The sequence below is a fragment of the Vipera ursinii genome (genome assembly GCF_947247035.1).
Source record: "Vipera ursinii genome assembly, chromosome: 2".
Lineage (NCBI taxonomy): Eukaryota > Metazoa > Chordata > Lepidosauria > Squamata > Viperidae > Vipera > Vipera ursinii.
In genome coordinates this window covers 118,095,177-118,118,910 of record NC_139513.1, presented here as the reverse complement: position 1 = coordinate 118,118,910, position 23,734 = coordinate 118,095,177, and the positions used below count along the sequence as shown (strand labels likewise).

The window sequence follows — 23,734 nt, the reverse complement described above, 5'->3', positions numbered from 1 at the left end:
CAGCAGCTTTGCAGGGAGTCATAAGATAATTTTTTGTGGTCTCTTAAAACTCCAGGGATTAAATGACACCCTTTCATGTGCAAAATATGAGAGCCCCTCTGTGAGGGAGATGAGTGGTTAAAAAGTTTGATTTATATAAATAAATAAAATATCTGCTTCACCATTTTTTCCTAACTTGATTCTAGAGTAAAGACAGAGAGAAAGAAAGAACACTCTTCACAATCTACATATGAAAATTTTTCTTTACTGTTAAACCAAGTCCATTTTCATATTAAAATGTAATGGGTTCACATTAAAACTAAACAATAATGGTTCTTGTTTCTCTACTGAAAAAGGAAAAAAAAGGCTCACATTTATGCAGATAGGGTTCAAGACTAGTATTTCAGGTAGGACAAGTATATCAGGGCTCCAATTATCGGGAGGACCACTAGGTAGCACCTAAGAGTTTTCTGTATCCCTTTGTTCCCATTTAGTGGTTATCTGGACTCAGGCTTAATAGTTCTAATCTCAAGTATCAAGAATTTCCTTGTCTGAACGCTTGGAAAAAAGTGGTCAGACATCATAAATTGCCTGTGACACTGCATTTCTCCTAAGTGTAATAAAATACCCAGGATTTAATTATTCCTATATTAAAATATGCTCTTAAGTTGCATAACCTTTTTTGTATCTTTTTGTTCCTAAATGGATAATAAAGTTTATGGTGTGCATATTTTTGGAAATACCTTAAGCCTTATGGAACCATTTTAGATAACAGCATGTCCAAATAACATCTATGATTTCCGAGTTTCCGTGTTATAGCAGAACAACCTAGCCCAGTCAGGAGTTCATAGTCTGCTTCTGTTAGGTTCGTTGGTAGAGCTTCATAATATTTGCATCATGAAGTTGTTTCCATACCTTCCGTTCCAGATCAAAGTCATGGTTGGCATAAAAGATTAAACGCTTCCAATCTTTATCATAATAGTGATCTGAATACTTTTGGTATCCTTCGGTGATATACCCATAAGCGCTTACCTGGGAAAGCAAAGGGTTATCATTGGGGAGGGAAATAAATCTGGTTGATTTGAAAAAAGCCTTTCATGAGAAATACTTAATATATAAATCCATGAGCTCACTGGATTTACTTAGCTTCTTCATTATCATTATCTACCAATAACTCCATGGGAAGTTTTTTTGAAGGCTGGGGTAGCAATTTGCTCTTCCTCTCACCCTGGGGTAACAATAATGAAGGAGAAAAGGCAAAACTACAATAAATGCTATTCCTATGGGGTTGGGGCAGGAGATCAATCCTCTCCAGAGCACTGGCTCCCCAGTCTTAAAGGCAGCTCTTATAACGCAATGAATAAATTGCAAGAGATGGTGTAGAGACAACTGACCTAACCAAGTATGGCACACATTATTTATTTATTTTTATTTATTTTAATTCCATTTATATCCCACCCTTCTCCGAAGACTCAGGGCGGCTTACAAGCTTAGCAGTAGCCTTCATTCTATGTATATGGCTGCTTATTAGGGCTTTCACACACACACACACCAAGCGGCATTATTACAAAGTCAGCTTAATTGCCCCCAACAATCTGGGTCCTCATTTTACCTACCTCGGAAGGATGGAAGGCTGAGTCAACCTTGAGCCTGGTGGGATGCGAACCTGCACTAATTGCAGGCAGCTGGTGTTACTTAAGGAGGCATTAGCCCACTGCTCCACCAAGGCTCCCTCCACAGACCATAGAGCTTTGATTTGAGAAAATGGAGAACTACTTGCTGTTTAAAGGCAGTGCAGATGGATGAACACATACACATAGATATATGCATGTTTGTTATCAAGATAAAACATGCATTCCTTAAACACCAAGAACTACGAGCTGTGACCAAAAAGCCAATATTTTAGGAATAGTCAATCATAAGCTTTAATATAATTAAACCATTAAGATGTTATGTATTCTTATATCTCAGTGATTAACTAACTGGACAGCATTCCCATGAGTAATGTGGAAACAGCTAACTTCAAACCAGCTACAGTATGTAAAGCAAGTGGGGAGAAATATCTGTGCTAGGACAATTATTCTTCTGCAACTGAGTATTGTGGCTTGATTTGAGGAGATGAGGGGGAAGGATAGCTCATAACCTTGGGAAGGGTACTTAAGAATTGATATTTGAAAGAGAAAATGGAAGAGCAAAATGGCAAGATTATTTTAAAGCCTTTTGGAAGAGTGGAAGATGACTTTGTCCCTATATGGATATGGTGAATTAACTCTGGAGATGTCAAAGGAATCCAAGAATTTCCGAAGCTGGAGAGGAAGTTGAGGAAAGAAATGAGCTTATCTCATTGAAATCTGCTATCCAGGAAGCCTTGGGCATATCGGGACTTTCAGAGTTCCTTCAAACATTTTTTTTACTGAAATTAACTTCATTAAGGCATGCAACAGAAAAGGTTTAACCATAAGTTAGGCATTAGAACTGCATTAGGTGGCTGGCATGCAGATGTGGCGTTCATGAAGTAAATCAGTGTCAGGATAGCTCACTCAGGCAGAAAGGGTTTTAATTTGAGGTTTCTGTTTTTTTAAGTCAAGAAAGGAAGGGTTGAAAGAATATGATTAAAGGAACAGCAGCACAAAATGGTCATGCAAGGGGACAAGGACTAAAAGCATAGGGCCCTGTCCTGAGGCATTTCTCTAGTGAAGTAGAGAAAAAACAAAAAAACAAATGTAATACCAGCAGATCCACTGATTGCTAAATAAGTGTTCCCTAAACGGTGGTGCAAGAGACAAATGTGTCTGTTAGCTTTGTGGCTCACCTTTAAATTCTATGCAGCATCTTTGAACCCTTACCTGATCACAGAGGTGGAGTGCAGTCAAAAGAAGGAAGGCACCTGTTGTAGGTCTATAAATGCGCCAGTAGGGCTTTTCTAGACTTTTGGACTTCAAAAACCTGGGGTGGGTTATAAAATCAGTTTTTAAAAAGTAGCTCAGGGGGGAAGTGAAAGCTGAGCAGGTCTCTCCTCTGAGGTGTTATCAAAACATGAGCTGCCATTCAGCACTCAACAAACAGGTTGAAAGGCATTTATGAGGCATTCTTAAAACTGGCAGTAGATGTACACTCACAGTGAATTGTGTCTGGTTTTAAAGTTGCTTTGGGTTCAATCTGGTAAGGGGTTCTTTACCTTTAAGGCTGTGAATGAGGAATACTTTCAGGAGACACACTAGTTTTTCACAGCTACATTCCACACAAATCTTGCTTAATGCCAGTCTGATTACTCAAAGCCCAGGAATCCCATCATGAACTGAATCCTGCAGCTGGGGATGGCAAAAAGTTCCAACCTTGGAACAAACCAAGCACAAAAGAGCCATTTCAATGTTCTGAGTGCAGGTGCCTTGAGAAATTTATTCTGCACGTGAAATAAAACTCCCACTGTTTTGTTCCAAGCGAGAAAGAAAACCCAACAATTTCAAGAGGCCTAGTTCGGACGGTCCTGATTGTTCCAAACACTGGGATGGAGTTGCTGTTTTGTGGCTTGTGTTTGGGCTTCTTCCTTCGAAGTTTCATACTGGCTAGTTCAGAAGTTGGAACTTCTCATGTTCCTGCTATTGTTGTTTGAGAGTGGATGGAGGGGATGGAGCAATATGAGAGTGGAACATGAAAGGAAAAAAAATACAGGTAAATACATGGCAGAAGAAGATGGCTGCCCAGGGTTGCCTGTCTGCCTTCCAGATTAGTATGGTTGGTTGGTTTTTAAAGAAACTTTGTTCTGGGGAAGCTGGAGTTCATGTAGGTGGACTAATCATCCTATGGGAACAGAGCATCCCCCCACCCCCACCCCTAGGGAAATAATGCAAAGGGAAGATACAGAAGTTTGTGTCATCTCCACAAGAGTTGTTACTGTACTGCTCCTGAGGTGTAAGTATAAAGGTTAGTAATACATGATTCGCATACTGAACGTTCTGTATGTGTATGTCCTGTACATGCTCTCGTATCTGATCGTAATATTACAGGATTATTCTTCCAGTTAGGAAGCACCAAAAAACCTGCTGGTTCATCCCAAAATGGAAACAAAATCATCAGAAAATCATAATGTTGCTTTTGTTAGGTTTTCACCTGGCCAACAGGCTGAAAAATAAAAACAAAATCTGTGCCTTCTGAAACTTGGCTAAGGGAATGTAAACAAAAATATAAACAAATTTTAAGAGAACAAATTAATTACCAAAGACTGAAAGAAATGTTAGAGAGCTTAGTTGCTTTCTTCATTTCCTAATGTGGTAAATGACCCTGAAGGTTAACTTAAAGAAACTGAAAAAAGATTATTATCTGTTTTTTTCTGTTGAGACTGAGGCGGGGGAGAGGATAAAGAGTTGATAACACATACTAATCTAAATACCATTTTCAGATGTTTTTGAAACTTGTTTCTACTCTTTTCAGCAGAGATTGGTTGTAAAAGGTTAATGTTTTTAAAATCACAAGTTTGGTCAAATGTTCTTCCAGTTGAGCGTTGTGGAAATTCTTTTGTTGCAGCATCTGCCCTGTGGAACAGCCTTCCCCAATTTAGTTTGTCACCCTTCAAGATGGCCCTGAAGACAGAGAAATTCTCCCTTTAGGCCCTGGACCAGGAAGTTGGAGGATCCTGCTGTGCAACATAACACTACATATCTGGTTGCTGATATAGTGTGTTTCACATTGTATTTTATATTTTATCATTTTCCTTGTCCTAGATATTTGTAATCCTTGTTAGCCACCCAGAGTCATTTAGCAAGAAGGTAACCATATAAATACAGGTAATCCTTGACTTATAACAGTTCACTTAGTGACCATCTGAAATTACAACGGCACTGAAAAAAGCGACTTATGACGATTTTTCACTTATGACCATTGTAGCATCCTCATGGTCACGTGATCAAAATTCAGGGGCTACCTATTTTCACATGTGGTGGACTTGTAGAAATATAAAAGCTTTTTGGATCAAAATTTGGTGGAACATTCAAAAGATTTTTAAGAGAAAGATAAAGTTTTCCCCGCAATTGTTTTTATTGGGCATTGTTGTAGATTGTGATGTTAAAGAAACTAACTTGATGTTGAACATGATAACAGCAGCACGGTTACTGGTGGGACAATATTGGAAGAAGGATAGTTTGCCCACTGTAGAAGAATGGGTGTTTAAAGTTTCGAATCTTGCAGAAATGTCTAAGATTTCTGCTTATCTGAAGGATCATTCACAGGAAAGATATATTTCAGTTTGGAGGAGATGGATAAATTATATTCAAAACAAATATGGGACTAAAAAGTACCATTTAGCTTATGAGTAGATTTTAGTGGGATATTGTTATTGTTACGTTGTTTGTAGTTATGTTAAAAGAGAGTTAAAGCGCATTATGAATTTGGTTAATTGTATATTATGCATAATTTTTATTTAGAATATGATTATTGTAACTATAATCCTGTATTTAGCTCTGGGAAGTGGGGGGGGGGAAGTGAGGGGGTTTGGGGTGGGAGGGATTTGGGGATATATTGTAAAATTTTGTTTTTGTAAAACTCTTTAATAAAAAAAAAATTCAGAGGCTTGGGAACTGACTCACATTTATGACCTTTGCAGTGTCCCAGGGTCATACAATCACCTTTTGCAACCTTCTGACAAGCAAAGTGAATGAGAAAACCAGATTCATTTAACAACTCTGTTACTAATTAACAACTGCAGTGATTCACTTAACAACTGTGGCAAGAAAATTGATAAAATGGGGCGAAATTCACTTAACAAATGTTTCACTTAGCAACAAAAATTTTGGTTGTAAGTCCAGGATTACCTGTAGTTTAAATAAATCATTGAAATACCACCAACACCAACACCACCTTATTCTTATAATCCTAGAATGAAATAAGGCAGTAGCAGCTGGCTCCCAGTTCTCATTGTTTCCTATAGTCAAACACAAAATATTTTGGGTTTTATTGTGACAGATGTTGAATGCTCAACCTGTTTTATGTTTCATTCCAACAGAATACAGGCAACCTGTAATAATTTTGACCAAATGTTTTGTTTTGTTGCATATTTAAAACAAGACATTGTTTTGTTCAGCTGTCCATACTGCCAACACTGCTTATGTAAAATCTTGAAACTGTTCCTGATGTTTGAAATTCACTTCACTTATGTCTCTTACCTGTTTTTAGTGTATCTGAGAAAGTCTGGATGAATCACAAAGTACTGATCCAAGTTGAAATTGTCAAATTTATCCCGGGGCCTTGGTCTATAAAAACAAAATATATCTTTAGACAAACTATGTAGAGTTCAAATCAAAGCTGGTTTGGCCAGCTTTTCTATAAGTTAGGGTGATGATGCAAGGTCTTGTCTTTTCACACACTGTATCTAAGATCAGAATGGGGAAAACTGAGGATTTGAAGTGTGCGTATATTCTTGGACAGTATTCTTAAGTTAAAGTCACATTGCAGTAAAGTAACATCTATTATTAAAAGGAAATGTGAGAAAATGTAGTGGGTTCACAGAGAGACTTTTTTGAAGACAAAAGAGAGAAGATGGAAACAAAATTAAGGAATGTGATTGTTTAAAAAGGGGTCAGAGGCATATGACAAAATGTGTGTGATATAATACATGTCTCGGGATATATGCATTTAATGGCAGTGTTTCGATGATGATAACTTGATGTGCATTTTGGCTTCAACAACCTTTATTTGTGTGTTTGTGTGCTTTTCCCCTCCTTTTTGGAATGATTCAAGTTGTTACTGTGATGGTAGTACCTTTGATCTTTGACAGAATTGTGGGGGACTGAAAATTGTAGGCAAAGAAACTGGACCATTCAACAAAATGGAAATGGACAATTGAATAAGAGGAAGGATCCCAGTCTTTTATCTTCCTCAATTCTGCAAGTATTCATTTCCAGGCATTTCACAACATACATCTTTAACAAGAAATGGGGAGGGCCACTTCAGTGGGGAAAGTCAGCTGGGCCACCAACTTCAAAATGCTCTTAAAGCTGCTGGTCAAAGTACCATATAAGTCCCCAATGGGGGAGGGAAAGGGCACTTGAGGATAAGAAATGGGACAGTGGTTTTCAAAACAACACGCTTCACTCCCATTGTAAGAACAGGAGAAAGCACATCAGAACAAGGCTGTAGGGATCAGCCCTACAAAAGTCAATAGAAATTGTTATACTCAAACTCTTTTTTTATCTCTTTGCCATTTATTTTCATTAAAAATTAACTGATGAGCCACCAGAGATTCTTGAAAGCAGAACTCACAAAATTAATCTAAATTTTGCCTAGTTTATCTCCTGATTATTCATTAAAATATTGAGGGTGGGGGAATGTTTTCAAAGTTCTTATTTAAGAATGTAATATTTCTGTTAAGCCAGTTGAGATGTGGGCACGCTGTACCAAAATGTTAATAAATTAGGAAAATGCAGCCATCCGTATTCATTAATGTTGTACACACAGTGTTCGCAAGGAGTCAGCAATGCAAGGTCAAGAAAAACTCCACACTGCTGAGGCAGAAAAATTGAAAGATATTAAAGAAAGGCCCACTTTGTCTAGATTCAGATATACTTTGGGGCTGATCTGAACGTAACCTGGATAATATATATCTAAATAAAGGCAGTACATATAAACCTCTGTATCTGGACCTGCTTTCAACCGAAGATGTCTATTATGCTACATTATTTTTATGCATTTCAAAGGTGCATTTTCTTCCCATATTCTATTCATATACATTTCTGCATTTTCCTCCTCAGCAGCATCCGTAGTAAACCCCATAATGACACGGCAGTGTCATCAGGCATATCTAATACTTTTATGTACTTGCAGTCCAACACCTGAGGTTATGAGATTATGCAAATCACAACATGCCCCCCCTTGCCTTCCATTGTGGGTGCCCTGATCCAGAAAGCACAGCACTACTCACCCATAATAGTCCAAAAATCCTTTCCTGACATTGGTGTTCAGAAGAAGAGCTTTCAGCCATTCATAATCTCTTGCCCCTTCCAGGAAGTGCAGATACTTGATCTCCTAGGAAAAATGCCACAGATACATTTGGAGCGAGGCACAGCAGATGGAATGCTACAGCATAAAAGATAGGGCTGGGCTGGTCTTAGGTGAAAGAGGGATAAATCAGAGTTGGGTTGTGAAACTTGGTGGAAGGTTTAAAGTTTTCTAATGTAAGTTGCTCTCACAACTACTGTTCAACTAGGAGGAGGAGAAATATAAGGATATCTGCCTTACTTTTCCTTCAGGGATCTTCTTGAATCCGCGATTCCCCAGAATCATAACTGAAGTCACTAAGGAGAAGGCTGTGAATCCATAGAAAGAAGTTCTTGTGCCCACATCTTTCTCGTAACCCTTGATCACAGCTCCACTCACTCTGGTGAAAGAGACCATATAAAATCACCAAGTTAGGTAGGTGGAGCCACTTCAGGTACATATGCATACTTTGTGAGATTCCCAGGAAAAATAAATAAATTAGTGGAATCCTGATTTTGATAATCAGAATTCCAAATTGGCTTTGAAGCAGAAAAAAAATGTTTTTCTATCATTTTAGCAAAATTAAGAGTCAGTACTCAAAACATGCAATTCTCCGGCAGATTCCAAGGGAATGTTAAGATACATTCCACACATGCATAACCATCAGTTGATGAGTGAGAATTGCTGTCATAATTCCAACTGGATGTAGGGAATGTCTTCCCTTTAAGCTTTTCCCAGAGCACTACTATGGGCTTCTTTGCTCCTCCAAACACTAGCAACAATTCCCCCCCCCCACTATCTAATTTCCCCAGTGTCTTCCAATAAATCATCCTCTGGTGCCTCCAGCTGGCCAATGGGAAAAAACTAAAAAGCAGCTAAACAGCTGTTTGATGTGAAGAAGAAAAAAATACTCCAAGCTAGCCAGTCACTGTGGACAAATTGTCTGGGAAGAAGATGGTGCCACCTCTTAGGATGCGGGAGGAAATCGTAGGCCCCAGGGAGCAGAACAAGATGAAAGTTTCCACCAAAGGGAATCCATCTTCTTTGCTGCTCTAGGAGGAAACTTGCAAAACTGCCCTGCTCTGGATAAAGAACTGAGCTGATAGTTAATCAGCTCAGTGTCCCAAGGTCTTTGCCCACAGGGATAGGTATGAAAGAAACTTCAGCCTATCAAATAGTACAACCAGAGTAATAATCACTTTGTTTTTCAAGAAAACCTTAAGAAAATGTATTATTGTCAGTACTATATTAGTACTGACAGGGTAGAACTTAAGCTGGCTCCTGTTTGGGTAAAACTAAGGAATCACCTGGACATCTTGCTTGCCATGGCATGAAGAAATCCCACTGTTTGGGGAGGATGAGAACACACAATATTGTCTTCAGTCTATCTAGTCTGCCCCTCTGCAAAGGCAGCCCCTGCTTTTCCTTCAGTTGCTTCAGGTTGTATTTGCCAGCTTCTTCTACCAGTAGCCGTGCACCTGGACTGACAGACTGAGCATCAGACTAAGGTAAGATTAGATGCAGGGACTACTGGCCCACTGAAGCTGCTGAAGACACAAAGACCTTTCTCTGGTCTTTGGCCTCTGATTTTCAGCTCCTTTTGCTTTCTGGCACTGGGAGAATCACAGCTTCCACTCTTATGCTAGAACACCATCTCTCTCACTTCTCTTAATAATAATAAAAAATATCTCCCATCTTTTTAGTAATCAATAGGTGACCAGCAAAGCAGAAAGAGGAGGAGGAAAGTAAGTATATTTGGTACCAGTTCTCCTGGTCCCCCCAAAACATACTTCTCTCCATAGACTGGAAAATGAAGAGCCATTTACCAGTTCTGTTCCTCTAACTCAGACATGTCAAACACGGGGGCCGGGGGCCGGATCCGGCCCACAAAGTGGTTTCATGTGGCCCATGAACCCATCCTGGAAACAGTGAGGGAACGGCCCCCGCTCCCTTGGCCCCGGCCCAGGCTGGCCGGGGGCCAATGTACAATTTCATGGTGGCCATCTATGCTGAAATACATTCAGTCTTAGCTCCACAAGGCCGTCTGGAAACAGCGAGGGACCGGCCCTTGCCGCATCGGCACTGCCCCCTGGGCACACACTGGGGAGGTATCACCCTTTGCGAGGAATGAAAAAATGCACCATCGCCTGGAAGTAGCCAGCACATGGCCCTGCCTACTTTGGGCAGCATTGCACTTCTCTTCAGATCCATGCCACCTGGCACAGCCTCTCGGCACTGTGTGGAGAGCACCCCACTGCCTGCCAAAATCGGGCAGGTTGGGGGCTGGGCAGCATTGAGCAGGTAACATCGACTCTCATGCTGTTCATGGCATCCCCTCCAGAAGAGCCCACCAAGCCGGATATGTGAAGTAGGTGAGGGCCATGTGCTGGCCACTTCCAGGCGATGGTGCATTCTTCATTCCTCACGAAGGATGACACTTCCCCAGCTGTGTTTCTTGCCTGTTTTTCTCCCTCCCTCATCTCAAATATTTTCCCACCACTCAAGGAAGGAAGGAAGGAAGGAAGGAAGGAAGGAAGGAAGGAAGGAAGGAAGGAAGGAAGGAAGGAAGGAAGGAAGGAAGGAAGGAAGGAAGGAAGGAAGGAAGGAGGGTCTGAGGGAAGTCCTGCCCTTTCACCATCCCCTTGCCCCTCCTCCTGGCCTATCTTGGTGGGTCTCCCATCCTATTGCTAAGGAAGCTTTGGATACAAAGCCAGGTCTCCTCACATGGAGAGGGAGTGGGCTTCCCTCTTGACTTTGCCCTCGTACCCATCATGGGCAACCTGGATAAGGAGAGCAAGCACAGCAGCAGCAGCAGCCTTGAGAAGGAGGTAAGTGCTGCTGGGCACCCCCTTGGGAAAGTGGTGCTGGGCTTAGTGCTGTAGGTGCTTGAGGGCTGGGCTGGGCATTTGACCTCCATGCCACCATCCAGTCCCCCTCCCCCCACCATCATGGCCTGAGAGAAACAGTGAGGCTCCTCCAGTGGACCATGCCTTGGCACTTGCCCTGGTCCCATCTCCTTCTGCCAGAGACCCTCAGATCTGTCCCATTCCTGCCCAGGCCCCCACAGGCACCCTTGACACGAACGATGTAGAGCTGGCCATGCCCACCCAGTAGGCCACACCCACTCCAGCCACGCCCACCCAGTAAGCCGTGCCCACCCTGGCCACACCCACCCAGCCCCCCAAGGGCAACCGCAATGAAATTGAGTTTGACACCCCTTCTCTAACTGGATGTAAGAAAAGTGGGGTGGAAATAGCCAGCACCTCAAATCTTGCTGTAGCACAGAATACAAAGAGGATCAATACAGCTATCTACTCCAGTAACCTTGGGGAGGGGGTGGAGGTGGGGGTTGCTTTTTATTCCTGAGTCTAGCAGTCTTCTGAAACGGGCCTGGCTACCTGAGTAAAGAGTCCCTGCTGTGATATATACTGCTCAAAAAAATAAAGGGAACACTTAAACAACACAATGTACTATATTTAATAGTAGGATGTCTTATCTTGTGTTCCCTTTATTTTTTTGAGCAGTATAGATGATACAGCAGCTAAGCTAGAGGAGAGGAGGTAATTTATGCTGCAGGAATGACAGCAGAAGAATTGTGACTGTGCAGGTGGCATCTTAAAGCTCCATACAACTTCAGGCCTTTGCAGAACTACAGTTCCTCTTACCGGAACACATAATCATGAGAATCAATTTCCTTGCCCATTCTTGAATTATTCAGTATCCCTCCATTTCCTACAACTGCACAAGTGATGCACTTGGAGGTCTGACTGTCATTCCTTGCAAAGAGAATGTGATGGTAAGGTTTAGGAGGAAGCATGGATATCACTTCTTTTACCACTGGAAAGAAATGAGACACAATTATTCAATGGAAGAGGCTAGCAGGTTTCATAAAATAAGACAGCTCCAAACTGGGTAGGACATAATAGACAATTCAGGCATAACACAACAATTAAATTAGAATATATTACATTGACTATCTTGTCCTGGCACTGAAAGTTCAGTTGTGCATAGAGCTTGTGATCTTCTCTGATATAAATTGAATTTGGAATTGTCAGTGCCCCTACATGGGCCTGACCAGGAAATAAAAAGCTAAAATGTCTTCCCTAAATCACTGGGGTATAGGACGGAGAAAGAAGTGCGACACTGACAGACATGCAGGATTCTATTATTATACAGGCAGTCCTCAGATTACAATTGTTCAGCAGCCACTCAAAGTTACAACGGTGCTGTATGAATGGTACTTACAACTAGTCCTTGAAAATTCTGTCCAACCTTCTGCAGTCATGTGATTGCGATCTGGGCACCTGTCAATCAGCTCCCACATTTAAGATGGTTGCAGTGTCCCATGGTCATATGATTGTCATTTGTGACCTTCCCTGCCAGTTTCCCACAATAAAAGTCCATGGGGAAGCAGGCAGAGAAGACTGTAAATCACTCCTAGTCCCACTGCTTTTTCTCCCAAGGAGCCTGGCTATGGTGTACGAGATTCCAGGAGACTTGTATTTCCTAGCTTGTAGCAGTCCCTCTGCCTGCATTCTGTAATGTCTGTCCACAGATGCCCAAAAAACCTGAACCATTTGCTTGATACTATCATGTGCATAATTATATCATTACATTGTAATGGACCTTGGTCCATTGCATGCCAGGTCTATTACATGGAGGCATCACTCTATTCTGAATGAAAGCCAAACACCTTCATTAATGTGCTTCCTATGGAGTATGTTCCTTAGCCTGGTAACCATGTAAGAGAACGTGCTTTTCCATAGTTCCAAAAGTTTATTTTCTAGCAGCAGGACCATCTTCAGATGAGGTTTTTTTCCCAGCTGAGTAAGTAACCTGATAAGTTCATAGCAGAAGCAGTGGTCCTACAGATAATTATGCCCTAAGACATTTAGAGCTTTACAAATTAAATTATACCTAGCAGATAACTTGTAACCAGGGCAAATCTTTCAGCAGAATTTTATTTATGTCCATCTTTCTCAACATATGAGTCTGGGCAGCTAACAACAATTCAAAGCAGCAAAAATAATGATAATAAATAAAATAATAGTACATGTAATATCCAAATACTGCACAACTCATTGGGGTTTAACTAAAAAAACCCCAACACTGAGGTGGGGTGTTTCCATAAAGTAGGGACCATGACAGAGAAGGCATACTTTTGGAGTCCCATTACTCTGTTTCATAGACAAGACTTGGAGCACCCCTGCTGTGTCAGATCAGGTGGGATGGGCGGAAATAATTGGAGATAAGTGGTCCCACAATTAACTTAGTTCTGTGCCATAATCATATGAACCCATACCTTGCTTTAGTCATCAGGGCAAATACTACTATTTGCCCTCATTGTCTTTCCTTACTATTTTTCTGTATGAAGGATCCTTTTCCACTCATATGTTGTGTTGTATTGTACTTAACCCTGAGGATCAGTAATATTGCACCTAGGTTTTAAAGCAGAACACCACTGGGAGATAAGACAATTTAAGCCATAGAAAAAGGCAGCACTCTCTATAATTATTGGCATCAGTCTAGGCTGCATATTTACACCGATCCTATTATTGCCAATAAATTTTGTAGTAGATATTAATGCAGTCACATGACATTAATCTAGGGATTTTTGTTTCTCCTTTTCTTGGGTTCACGCTGAGACTATGGACTTTTCGCTTATCACAAGATGAGGAAACATGGAGCAGGTTTTGGGTGAATGGACTGATAACTGGCTCAGTATATGACTTCTAGTAACTTCTACCAGAAGTAGTAGTCTTGCTTTTAACCCATACTATGCACTATATAAGGGTCGTGGTGGCTCAGTGGGTTAGGACACTGAGCTTGTCGATCAGAAGGTCGGCAGTTTGGCGGGTCGAATCCCGAGTGCCGCGTAACAGAGTGAGCGCCTGTTACTTGTCCCAGCTTCTGCCAACCTAGCAGTTCGAAAGCACGTAAAAATGCAAGTAGAAAAATAGGGACCACTACGGTGGGAAGGTAACAGTGTTCCATGCGCCTTTGGCGTCTAGTCATGCCGGCCACATGACCACGGAGACGTCCTCGGACAAGCGCTGGCTCTTCGACTTTGAAACGGAGATGAGCACCGGCTCCTAGAGTTGGAAACGACTAGCACGCATGTGTGGGGTAACCTTTACCTTTACCTTATGCACTATATACTATAGAGATGCTCACATGAGAAATTTAGCTCCATGAAGCCAAACGGTGGAGCAAAATGGTCCATACGCTTCCATTCACTGTCACTGAAGTGATTCCTGTCCATGAAGACTGTGATGTTGGGTAGGAAAATATCATGTAACCAATCAGATTTGGCAGCCTTGTTCCTCAGAGAATCTGGGCAGGTCTAAGAAGTGGAGAAAGAAGGGAAGAAAAGTGATGAGACAACTGTTTGAAAAAAGAGTTTTGTCCAATCACAGCAGCTTTCCATTCTTGTTGACTATTTTACAGAGTTCCAACAATAATAGATATGAATGAGATCTCAAAGTAAATATGATCTGCAAATTGTCAGGTATTCTAATAAATAATCCTAAGGCTGTATTTTTAAAAAACTAAATGTTCTCTTGCTGATGTTTCTCCCCTATGGAATGTTCCTTTTCTTTTTCTTTTTGATGATGGCGGTAGAATATTTCCATATATTAAGTTTTCCTTAAAGAATTCTATGAGGGGGTCGAGATACCACTCTCCAGTTGTAATCTTCCAATGCTCTTAATATTTTCCTACTCTTCTCTTAGCAAAAATTGATCTGTTAAAAGTAGCAAAATTCCTTGAGACTGGTAATACCAGAAACCATCTGTCTGGGAACACTCTTGGTTAGGCATCAACTAGAATCAGTGAAATATTTGAGAAAATTGATCTGTTAAAAGTAGCAAAATTCCTTGAGACTGGTAATACCAGAAACCATCTGTCTGGGAACACTCTTGGTTAGGCATCAACTAGAATCAGTGAAATATTTGGGAAAATCTGTGCAAGGAATCCTAGTGTAGATGCTAGATTAGAAGAATATTTAATATTCATGTCTGTATATGGAAAAATCACTGAATTTCTACTTCTCCCCAGCATGGTAGAGCACAACCACAACAAGAACTAGTCTTCAGATTCATCATCTGTGGATATTGTTACAGCATATCTTTAAGAAATATTGCTCTTTTCCCATTCCATTAGGTCCTTTGTAACCCTGTCCAGAGTGATTTACTGTAGATAGCTAGATGGACAATGCTTAAATCTGATAAATAAATACAAAATTAATTTGGATTATTTGGTTGGAGAGTTGAATTCCAAAGCTGTCTGAAACCTGGAACATGTGGCAGGCAACCATGACATTTACTCTGCTAGAAGTTAAGTTAAGCCGACGTTGCAGCCCAGAATGGGCCTTCATAATATATGGTTTCCAAGAAAAATTAAGTGAAATTAAGTGAAAAGAACAGGAAGCGTCATGTATCATAATAAAACCTACCCCTTGTTTGATTATACCACAGAACATAATTGTTAATATGTGTGTAATGCACCAAACGCACATGGTTGTTAAAGGAAATTTATGGTAAGATCATGCAATGGTTACTTACTGACAGTGGTGTTGAATTATCCAAGAGATAAATGTCATCAAATTTCCAGCGGGGCTCAGATTTAAAGTCAGCTGCTTTTAACCTTTTAGGGGTTGTTGCTGGAGGAGCTGGATGTGTGACTTGTTGCACATCAGGCACCGATGCCTTGGCAGAGTGTTCTTTAATTAGGTTTATTTCGTTGGATTGTTTCCTCAGGTGAGTTTGATTTGTTGTAGAGGGCAGTGTGGCATTTTCACCGTGAAACTGTCGTTGTTTGGCTGCTTTTCCTGCAGACTGCTTTCTTGGGGGTACTGGTGTCACACGTTTAGCCTTTGCTTTCTCCTTTTCTTCATTGCCCGGCGCCATATATTTTTTGGTTTCTCCCTTTTTGTTGGAAGCTGGTGTAATACTCTTCCCATTAGATGACTGGGTGTCAACCAAAGATTTGGCATGGTTTTGACTTGCTGCAGGTATCTCCTTACTGTCTTTGGTTTGAGTTTTATTTAACGAAGGCCTTTCTTTCTTCTCGGCTGACTTTTGACCGGTTTCCACTATGATCATCCTACTCCTGGTCTGCTTTTGAAGTGATGTTGATGCATCTTGGAACTCAGCCTGCCTCTCAGGGGAATTGTAATTTTCCAGTCTGTTCACAGGATCTTTCTGCAGTGAAGAGCTGCCTGGTCCCGCTCTTGTATCTGGAAGCTCTAATGGGTTGGCAACTACAACTTCTTGAATATCATTTTGGATGTCAAACAGAGGCACATTTTTGATAAATTGAAAACTAAAGAAATGGCTGAAATGCAGTTAAAAAGATAACTTATGTTCAGAATGTATTTAAAGTAGTCCATACGTATGACATTTGGAATGCAGATGCTTACATATCATAAAACCAAAAACCTAAGTAAATCTCTCAAACCCACCTGGATTGCAGAGTTCCTATTCAGTTAAACTTCAGAGATATTTTGGAATTGAAATGGCCGCCTTTAAGTCACCCTCTTTAATCATTTTAAATACTGCACCTGATTACAAATTTCTGTAGGCATAATTTTAGTATCTAGTTAATTCAAGATAATTTCTTTAATTTTAAGAAAAAATACCCATGAATGGTATAGACTAGAGAGAGCATATGGAGCAAACTATCTTGGCTATTAAATTTTACATTCTCTCTTTAGGTCACTTGAAAGTACTTGGGTATCTCCTTCAGAGCCAGAATAACTTGGCATTTATTGATTAAATATTATTATTTTTGTTCTGACTTCACCTACTTTTTTCATTTATCAGACTGTGTTGGCTTTTGGTCTTCTCCTGATCATTCCCACATATCATTACCTCAGCCTTGGTACATGGCAGCTATATTAGTAATAATCACTAATAGTACTTTTGCCCTTTAAGCCAGTTATATTTTGATTGGATTGGCTTTGCAATTTGTTGTATGTTGGATTTGGCTTTATTATGGACAGAAGAAATAACTAGTAAGGGTTTTGGTTTCCCTATGAATCCCCCCAAAAAAGCAGATAATGAAGAAGAGATAGGAAGAGGGGTACAAAAGCTTTTCTTCATTCTTATTTTGACCCTTTCTTCAACTATCAGAATTTGGGTTGCCCTATTAAACTTGCCCTCTAGATTTGACGTGTGAGTGGGATGGAATGAATCAGACCTAATTTTGTCTGTTTTAAAATATGACACAGAACTTATTTAAGCTGGAGCGTATCGGGAAGGACTATCATGTGTATCTACCACATTGACTTTATATCCCACATCTACTGCTGGACATGTTCCCACTCCTCAAACCACAGCAAAATAAACTAGGGCCCAAACACAGCTAGCAGCCCAAAGCTCACTTATGGAACAGACCAATTCACACTCAGTCAAAAGTAGTAATTTGTTGAAAGCATTTACAAATGATTAAGGATAACAATGGAGAAAAGTGGACTACATTTTCTATCCATTGGAAATGCTTTGCAATCCAAACTGATTGTAGCAAGGAATGGATTTCTAAGATCCCTTCCATAAGGTTCTTTCTTTTCTAATCAAGAGGCCAGACCTGTAAAAGAATTGAGAAATCACGTTGGGGAGATGGAAGGAAAGAACAAGCAGTTAAGGAAGAACTTTCACAACAGATTACATGGAGTGTTGAAAGAGGGAAGTTTGAAGAAAAAAATGGGAAAGATAGAAGAGGAGGATTGCCAGCAGCAAGATGGATGGACCCAATTACAGTGATGGTGAATGTACCAATGGAAGGCTTGAAGCATCGAGTCAGGAACAGATTATCATAGAGAAAAACTAGCTATGTGGTCATTAAGTCCATAACACAATAATAGCATATAATTAATAAAAAAACAGCAATGAACATTCTTGGAATCCTTACAGTGCCAGTTTGAGTTCACAAGACCACTCAGTAATGCATTTTGTACTTGGCTTTAGAATGCAAATGTGAGGAATGTACCAAAAGATGTGATAATGATATATTTCCTGGGGTTCTCCACCATAATTTATAGGGTGGATTTTCATTTAATTTAGTCGGTGGGAAAGATAAGCAAAACGTCTACTTTTTTATAGTGACTATAAATTTGATACATCAGTATCTCGCCTGGTAAGAAAGCATAATCAGACCAACTCTCCAGATACGTTTATATAAATATATTTAGATATATGTATCTATATTACCTAGATTTATTTATATGCAGTAAATTAACAAAAGGCAAAAAAACAACCACCCAGTGTACAAATACTGTTGCCAACTCTACAACAAACCTGGCTGCAGCCATTTTGCTGGTTCTAGGTTGCCACAAGAACGGGAGGGGGTGTGGAGGATCTCTACTAGTCTAAACATTTTACTATCCCGTGGGAACCAGTAATGGTCATTTCTGTCAATTAGATGGGGGTGGGCATGAGCATTTAGTTAGAAAGCCCGCCAAACTCTTCTATTGGAGAATGTAGCTGATTGCATAGCATTGGGATGGGAAGTTCAACTTTGTAATATTGTCTCTCTTTGAAGGGAATTTCAGACTTGGTTTCACTTTTGACCATGCTGATACTGTGTAACCAATGAACATGTTCTTTGAGGAAATCTCAAGCCTCGGAGTTCTGATTTGTTTGGTTTTGTCTATCGGAACCTTGACAACTGTCTAGTAGACGGTTGTACGTGATCTACAAAAGCAGTTTTTCCCTCTTTTATAATTATCTAGGATTGCCATTGCAGCTCTTAAATGACATTTGAAAAGATTTATTAGCTAGACCACAGGTCTGCAACCCGCGGCTCCGGAGCCACATGCGGCTCTTTCAGCCACCTCCTGCGGCTCCCAGTCCTCTGCCATGTGCAGTCCCCCCAAAAAAAGTGGGACTAAAAAAGTTCAACCAATCAATTCAAATATGCAGAGTAGGTGCATATCTCGCCTTGGCTCCACTTTTCAAACCCTGTTCTACGCATGTGCACACATTTTTTGCAGCTCCCAGTTTTTCCTTTTGTGAGGGAACCGGTTCCGAGTGGCTCTTTCACTGTTTCAGGTTGCTGACCCCTGAGCTAGGCAAAGGGACAAAACCTGATCTTGATGGGAAATAGTTTACAATGATTGACATGTTGATATAAAGTTAAAGAAAATCCGGTCAACAACCAACAGTGTTTTTATGCCTCAACTACCATGGTTTTGAAAAACAGGGTTATGATGATATACCCATTTATCATTCACATAACTGCAATGAAAACACATTGCTAGTATTTAATAGGCTGAGGGGCTGGCCTTTTTGAAAATGAATTCTGTGAGAATTGTTGGCCTCTCCCTCACTCACAATCCTGTGCCTGCCTGTCATGAATTTTCACCTCCACTGCGTTGTTGCAAGAATGCTGCCTTGATAATACACAAATCCAGTGCTATGTAGTATACTATTTTTTATGATATGGGAAATTTAAAATACTGGGATGATTTAAAATATTTGGATATTTAAATATAATCAATTTTGAGAACATTATAATTGACAAGAAATATTTTGATTACTGAGGGAAAATTAAGCTTAAATAAGAATTCTGAAAACAGCACCTATAGCGATTTACATAAGATGATTTTTTGCAAACGCAATTGTAAAACAAGCTGATTAGAAAAGATGCTACATATTGATGTTATTGTTATTCGTATAAATATTAGAAAAATCTTTATATTCAACTTTATATGTATTGAAAATACTATGCTATGCTATGCTATGCTATGCTATGCTATGCTATGCTATGCTATGCTATGCTACAAATAGGCTTATAGAACCCAAAATATGCAAAACAGAGGAACTTTTTATGTGAAGTTTTCCTCCTATATATGCAAGAAAAAGATGGAGGCTGACTGTTCGGACCACGGCTTCAGTTTTATTTTTCTTGGCAATTTGCTTCTGAGTTCAGAAATGCTGAACTGTTTCCTAAAAGATTATTATTCTGAAAGCAATGTTATTGCTTTCTTTTGTTTTCAATTCTTCTTGGACATGGTCCATTCCAACCCCAAGTTCAGTACTAGACAGAGTGCTATTTTCATGCCAAAATAGTACAGTAGTGGTGGAAATACTATTTTGATCCAAGAGCATTTCCTTTGTGTTTTGTGGCAAATTCTGTAGAGCAGGGGTGTCAAAGTGCCAGGCTGTGGGCCAGATGCGTCACGCTGAAACCGTGCCCACCCCATTGCTGGCAATGGGAAAAAAGTCATGATACGTTGCGACACATCACATGACGTCGCGAGTTTGACACCCCTGCTGTAGAGGCTAAACTCTACAACAGTTGTTTCCCAATGTGAGAAGTCAGCCCCCCGCCCAGAGAAAGAAATATGCCAAGGGCAGAATATTATATTTCCTTAAAGGATCTTAAAGAAGCAGAAAAGCATGCCTAGTTTTCCTTAATAGCCCGAAGTCTGACTTCTCACACCAACCATGCCAAATTTAAGACATGTGGACTTCAGCTTCCAGAATTCCCCAGCCAGCATGCTGTAAAGTATAATCAAATTGTAGAGACAAGGCATTATTGATTTATAAAGAAGTATTATTTCTTCACTCTCTGAAGATCATGCTACCCTTCTTAAACCTTAAGCACACACTCCTTTAGATCACAAAGTTTTTCTAAACCAGGGGTCTTCAAACTTGGCCCTTTTATGACTTGTGGACTTCAACTCCTAGAATTCCTCAGCCAGTTTGAAGACCCCTGGTTTAAAGGAATGGAGGATCTTAGGGATACTGTTAACCAACTTCAAACTTAAAGATACCAACTTTTAAAACAGGATACAGGATACAGGTATAAAAGCTTCTAGTTACACATAGGCATACCTTCAATTATTAAACACGTCTGGAATATTTAGTAAATATTGAAGCATCATATACAAACAGATTCAAAGAACATACAATTGCTCTCTCTGCCAGTCAGGTGAAATAGTAAATATTGCAGCCAAACATTGCAAGAAATAACAGGCACGAGTAACACTTCTTCCTCTTGTGGAGGCTAAAAAATTGGCTGTTGCCTTCTTAGAACAATGGAAGAAGAACCTTCTACAGCAAGAAGGAGGAAAAGGTTTTCTATGCACTTTAAATCCTGTATTTTCTGGCATCACTGAGGCTTGCAATATGTCTATCTCTATTGCTATCTCTATAATTAGATTCCACCTTTACCCCTCACAAACTGTGAATACAAACTGTTTCAACTTCTCCCCTCAGGATGCCACTATAGGGCATTGCATGCCAAAACACCCAGACAGAGGGACAGTTTCTTCCCCCATGCCATGACTCTGCTAAACACCTAATTCCCACATATGCCTAAGGATATCTTATGCCTAAAGATATCTAACCACATAGTAGGGCTGTATTGCTATTATCCTTCTCATCTTTTCTATTCCATACTGCTATTGATCTCTTATAAGTTATCACATTGTTCTTGTATCTTATGATTTATGACTGTATCTTATGACTTATGACTTTGTTGCTTGTATGTACACTGAAAGCTTATGCACCGGAGATAAAGTCCTGTGGTGTGTCCAGTCACACTAGCCAATCTATGCTGTTCTGTTCTTGCCTATGCCTATGTCTACAAATAACTCCAAGTGGTGAACATATCCAACACTACTACTTCTGTCTTCTCCACAACAACAACCCTGTGGAAGGGGTTACTAGAGAGAGAGTGACTAGAGCTAGATGGACTTTACAGCTAAAGCAGGACTAGAATTGCTCCCAGGTTCATAATTCTTGACCTAATGGGCACATTAAAAGATTTTCCTGCTTTTTAATCTAACAACCAATTCCAGCTCATTACTTAGAAGAGTTATACTCATGCTCATTATTTGTTTCTGACTGAAAATATTCACACCTGAAAGTGCTATACTTTTATAGTTAGGAAACTGCATCTTTTGTTTTGTTTCAAAAAAATATTGGGATGTAACCAGGGATCACTACCAATAGTCTAGGAAAATTAAATGTCCTTTCACTTCATAGCTGCAGAACATATTTGGGTAAATTATACTTGCTGCACTCTATTATCCATTCTTCTTTTGAAACAAAGCTTATATCCATCATTTAGCTCAGCAATCTGGTAAGCTACATAAATTCTACCATGTCCCTATTGTTTAAGGAATATGTTACAAGTAGGTGAGAGCTTTTCAATTAAACATGTAGAAATACATACAGAATGGAGACTGACATATTTCTAGACCTAATCATTCATATACAAATTGGTAGCTTTGTGTATACCCCCCCACACACACATACACATTTTAATAAGTTTTTACATTTCTGCTTTCTCTAGAATTGTGTCTTTATTTCTGCCCCAATAAAAGAGATTTCAGGAAAGACACAGAAAAGCAAAGCAAGAACTGAATCTCTCCAAACCCCTTTAAAAATGACCACAGTGATATTAATGATTGGAAGATGGCCACTTTCAGCCCATGGGCAGAGCAATATGATTTTCAGGGACATTCATGGACTGAAAGAGAGAAGGGTGAGGTAGAAGAATACCTCTGGGAGCAGCATTATTTTTACTGATGTTTTATCTATAATTATGGACAAATTTGGGGAAGGGATTGCAAAGTTTGGGAGCAAAAATTACTCACATTGCTGGGACCTATCCTGATAATACAAAAGACACAACTTGCAAGAAAAAACTGACCCCACGGAAGATATTTTGTAACTTGACATGTCACAAGTGCTTGCCTGGAGAACATATTGCCATATCCACAAAAGAGAAGGTATAGATAGATAAGTACGACATACAGTAGAATAGAATAACAACTTTATTTTCACTTTGAATGCACACTAATCGGCATATATTAAAATGAAATTTCCTTGCATACAGCTCTCAGAGGGTCACCACCACCAATATACACTACATAAAGAAGACAAAAATAAATACAGAATTATGCATATCCCCAGTTATATTATATGACACAGAGAAACAACAGTCTTAGTTCGGGCTATGTATACATGTGCATGGTGAGAAAAAATGAATCTTGCGAGTTTATCAGACAGATGGCATAGGGAACAAAGCTATATAGTGCATCTCAATACCCAAAGACCAGCTGATCATGTTAGAGCAAGCAGTATATAATTTTCATTTGAGAAGATGAATTTCTTCTTACCTGTATGGATATTTTTCAATAAAGCCAATGTAAGCAGAAAATGACAGAACGAGTAACAAAAAGCCTAGGAGAAAGAGATGGGATGATGTAGGAAACTTCCCCCCTAACCTCATGGTGTTATCTTGAACATTCAGGATCCCTCTACCTGTCCTGGCTCCAGATACAGTGTAGATTGGCTAAACCCACAGTGTTATTCCTCTGATATCACCTGGCTAGGGAGGCAGGGAGGGAGGGGGAGGGAGGGAGGGAGGGCAGGCAGGGTAGAAGCTCCCTGCAGAATTTCTAAACTTCATTCCTTCGCCAGAAAGACAGAGGAGACTACTTCCTCCTATTAGAATGACTGTTCTTGGAGGCAGACTGACCAAATGGAAAGACTCCCACAAGTTAAATAAGTAGGTGCAAATATTTGCTTAACTGACAAAATGTGTGTAGTTAAGATGAATGAGTTGTGAAAGGAACAGGGCTCCTTTGCAAAGTTGCAAGAGATGCAATTTCCCCCCCCCCAAAAAAAAACTCTGCTCAAATAAGATGCACCTGCCCGAATCCTCTCCTCTAAACACAACTCCTTTTCTGTTATAAGCAATGACTCCTTTCTGATGACTAGAAAAAAAATATGGGGAATTTTGTTAAGGAGCTCACCAAGGCAACTGCCACAAG

The 23,734-nt window shown here is 40.0% G+C and overlaps 1 protein-coding gene across 1 annotated transcript; it reads right to left on the bottom strand.

Annotated features, from left to right (window-relative positions):
* Positions 1–287: 287 nt before the first annotated feature.
* On the bottom strand, positions 288–23,190 carry ST6GALNAC1 (ST6 N-acetylgalactosaminide alpha-2,6-sialyltransferase 1; the record flags this gene model as incomplete). The annotated part of the gene is made up of 9 exons (XM_083354985.1): positions 288–1,011; positions 2,826–2,925; positions 6,138–6,224; positions 7,892–7,995; positions 8,209–8,347; positions 11,613–11,784; positions 14,122–14,290; positions 15,510–16,281; positions 23,078–23,190. 9 exons carry the CDS (start codon positions 23,188–23,190, stop codon positions 841–843), a joined length of 1,827 nt encoding a protein of 608 aa, XP_083211111.1. The 3' UTR covers positions 288–840.
* Positions 23,191–23,734: the final 544 nt, after the last annotated feature.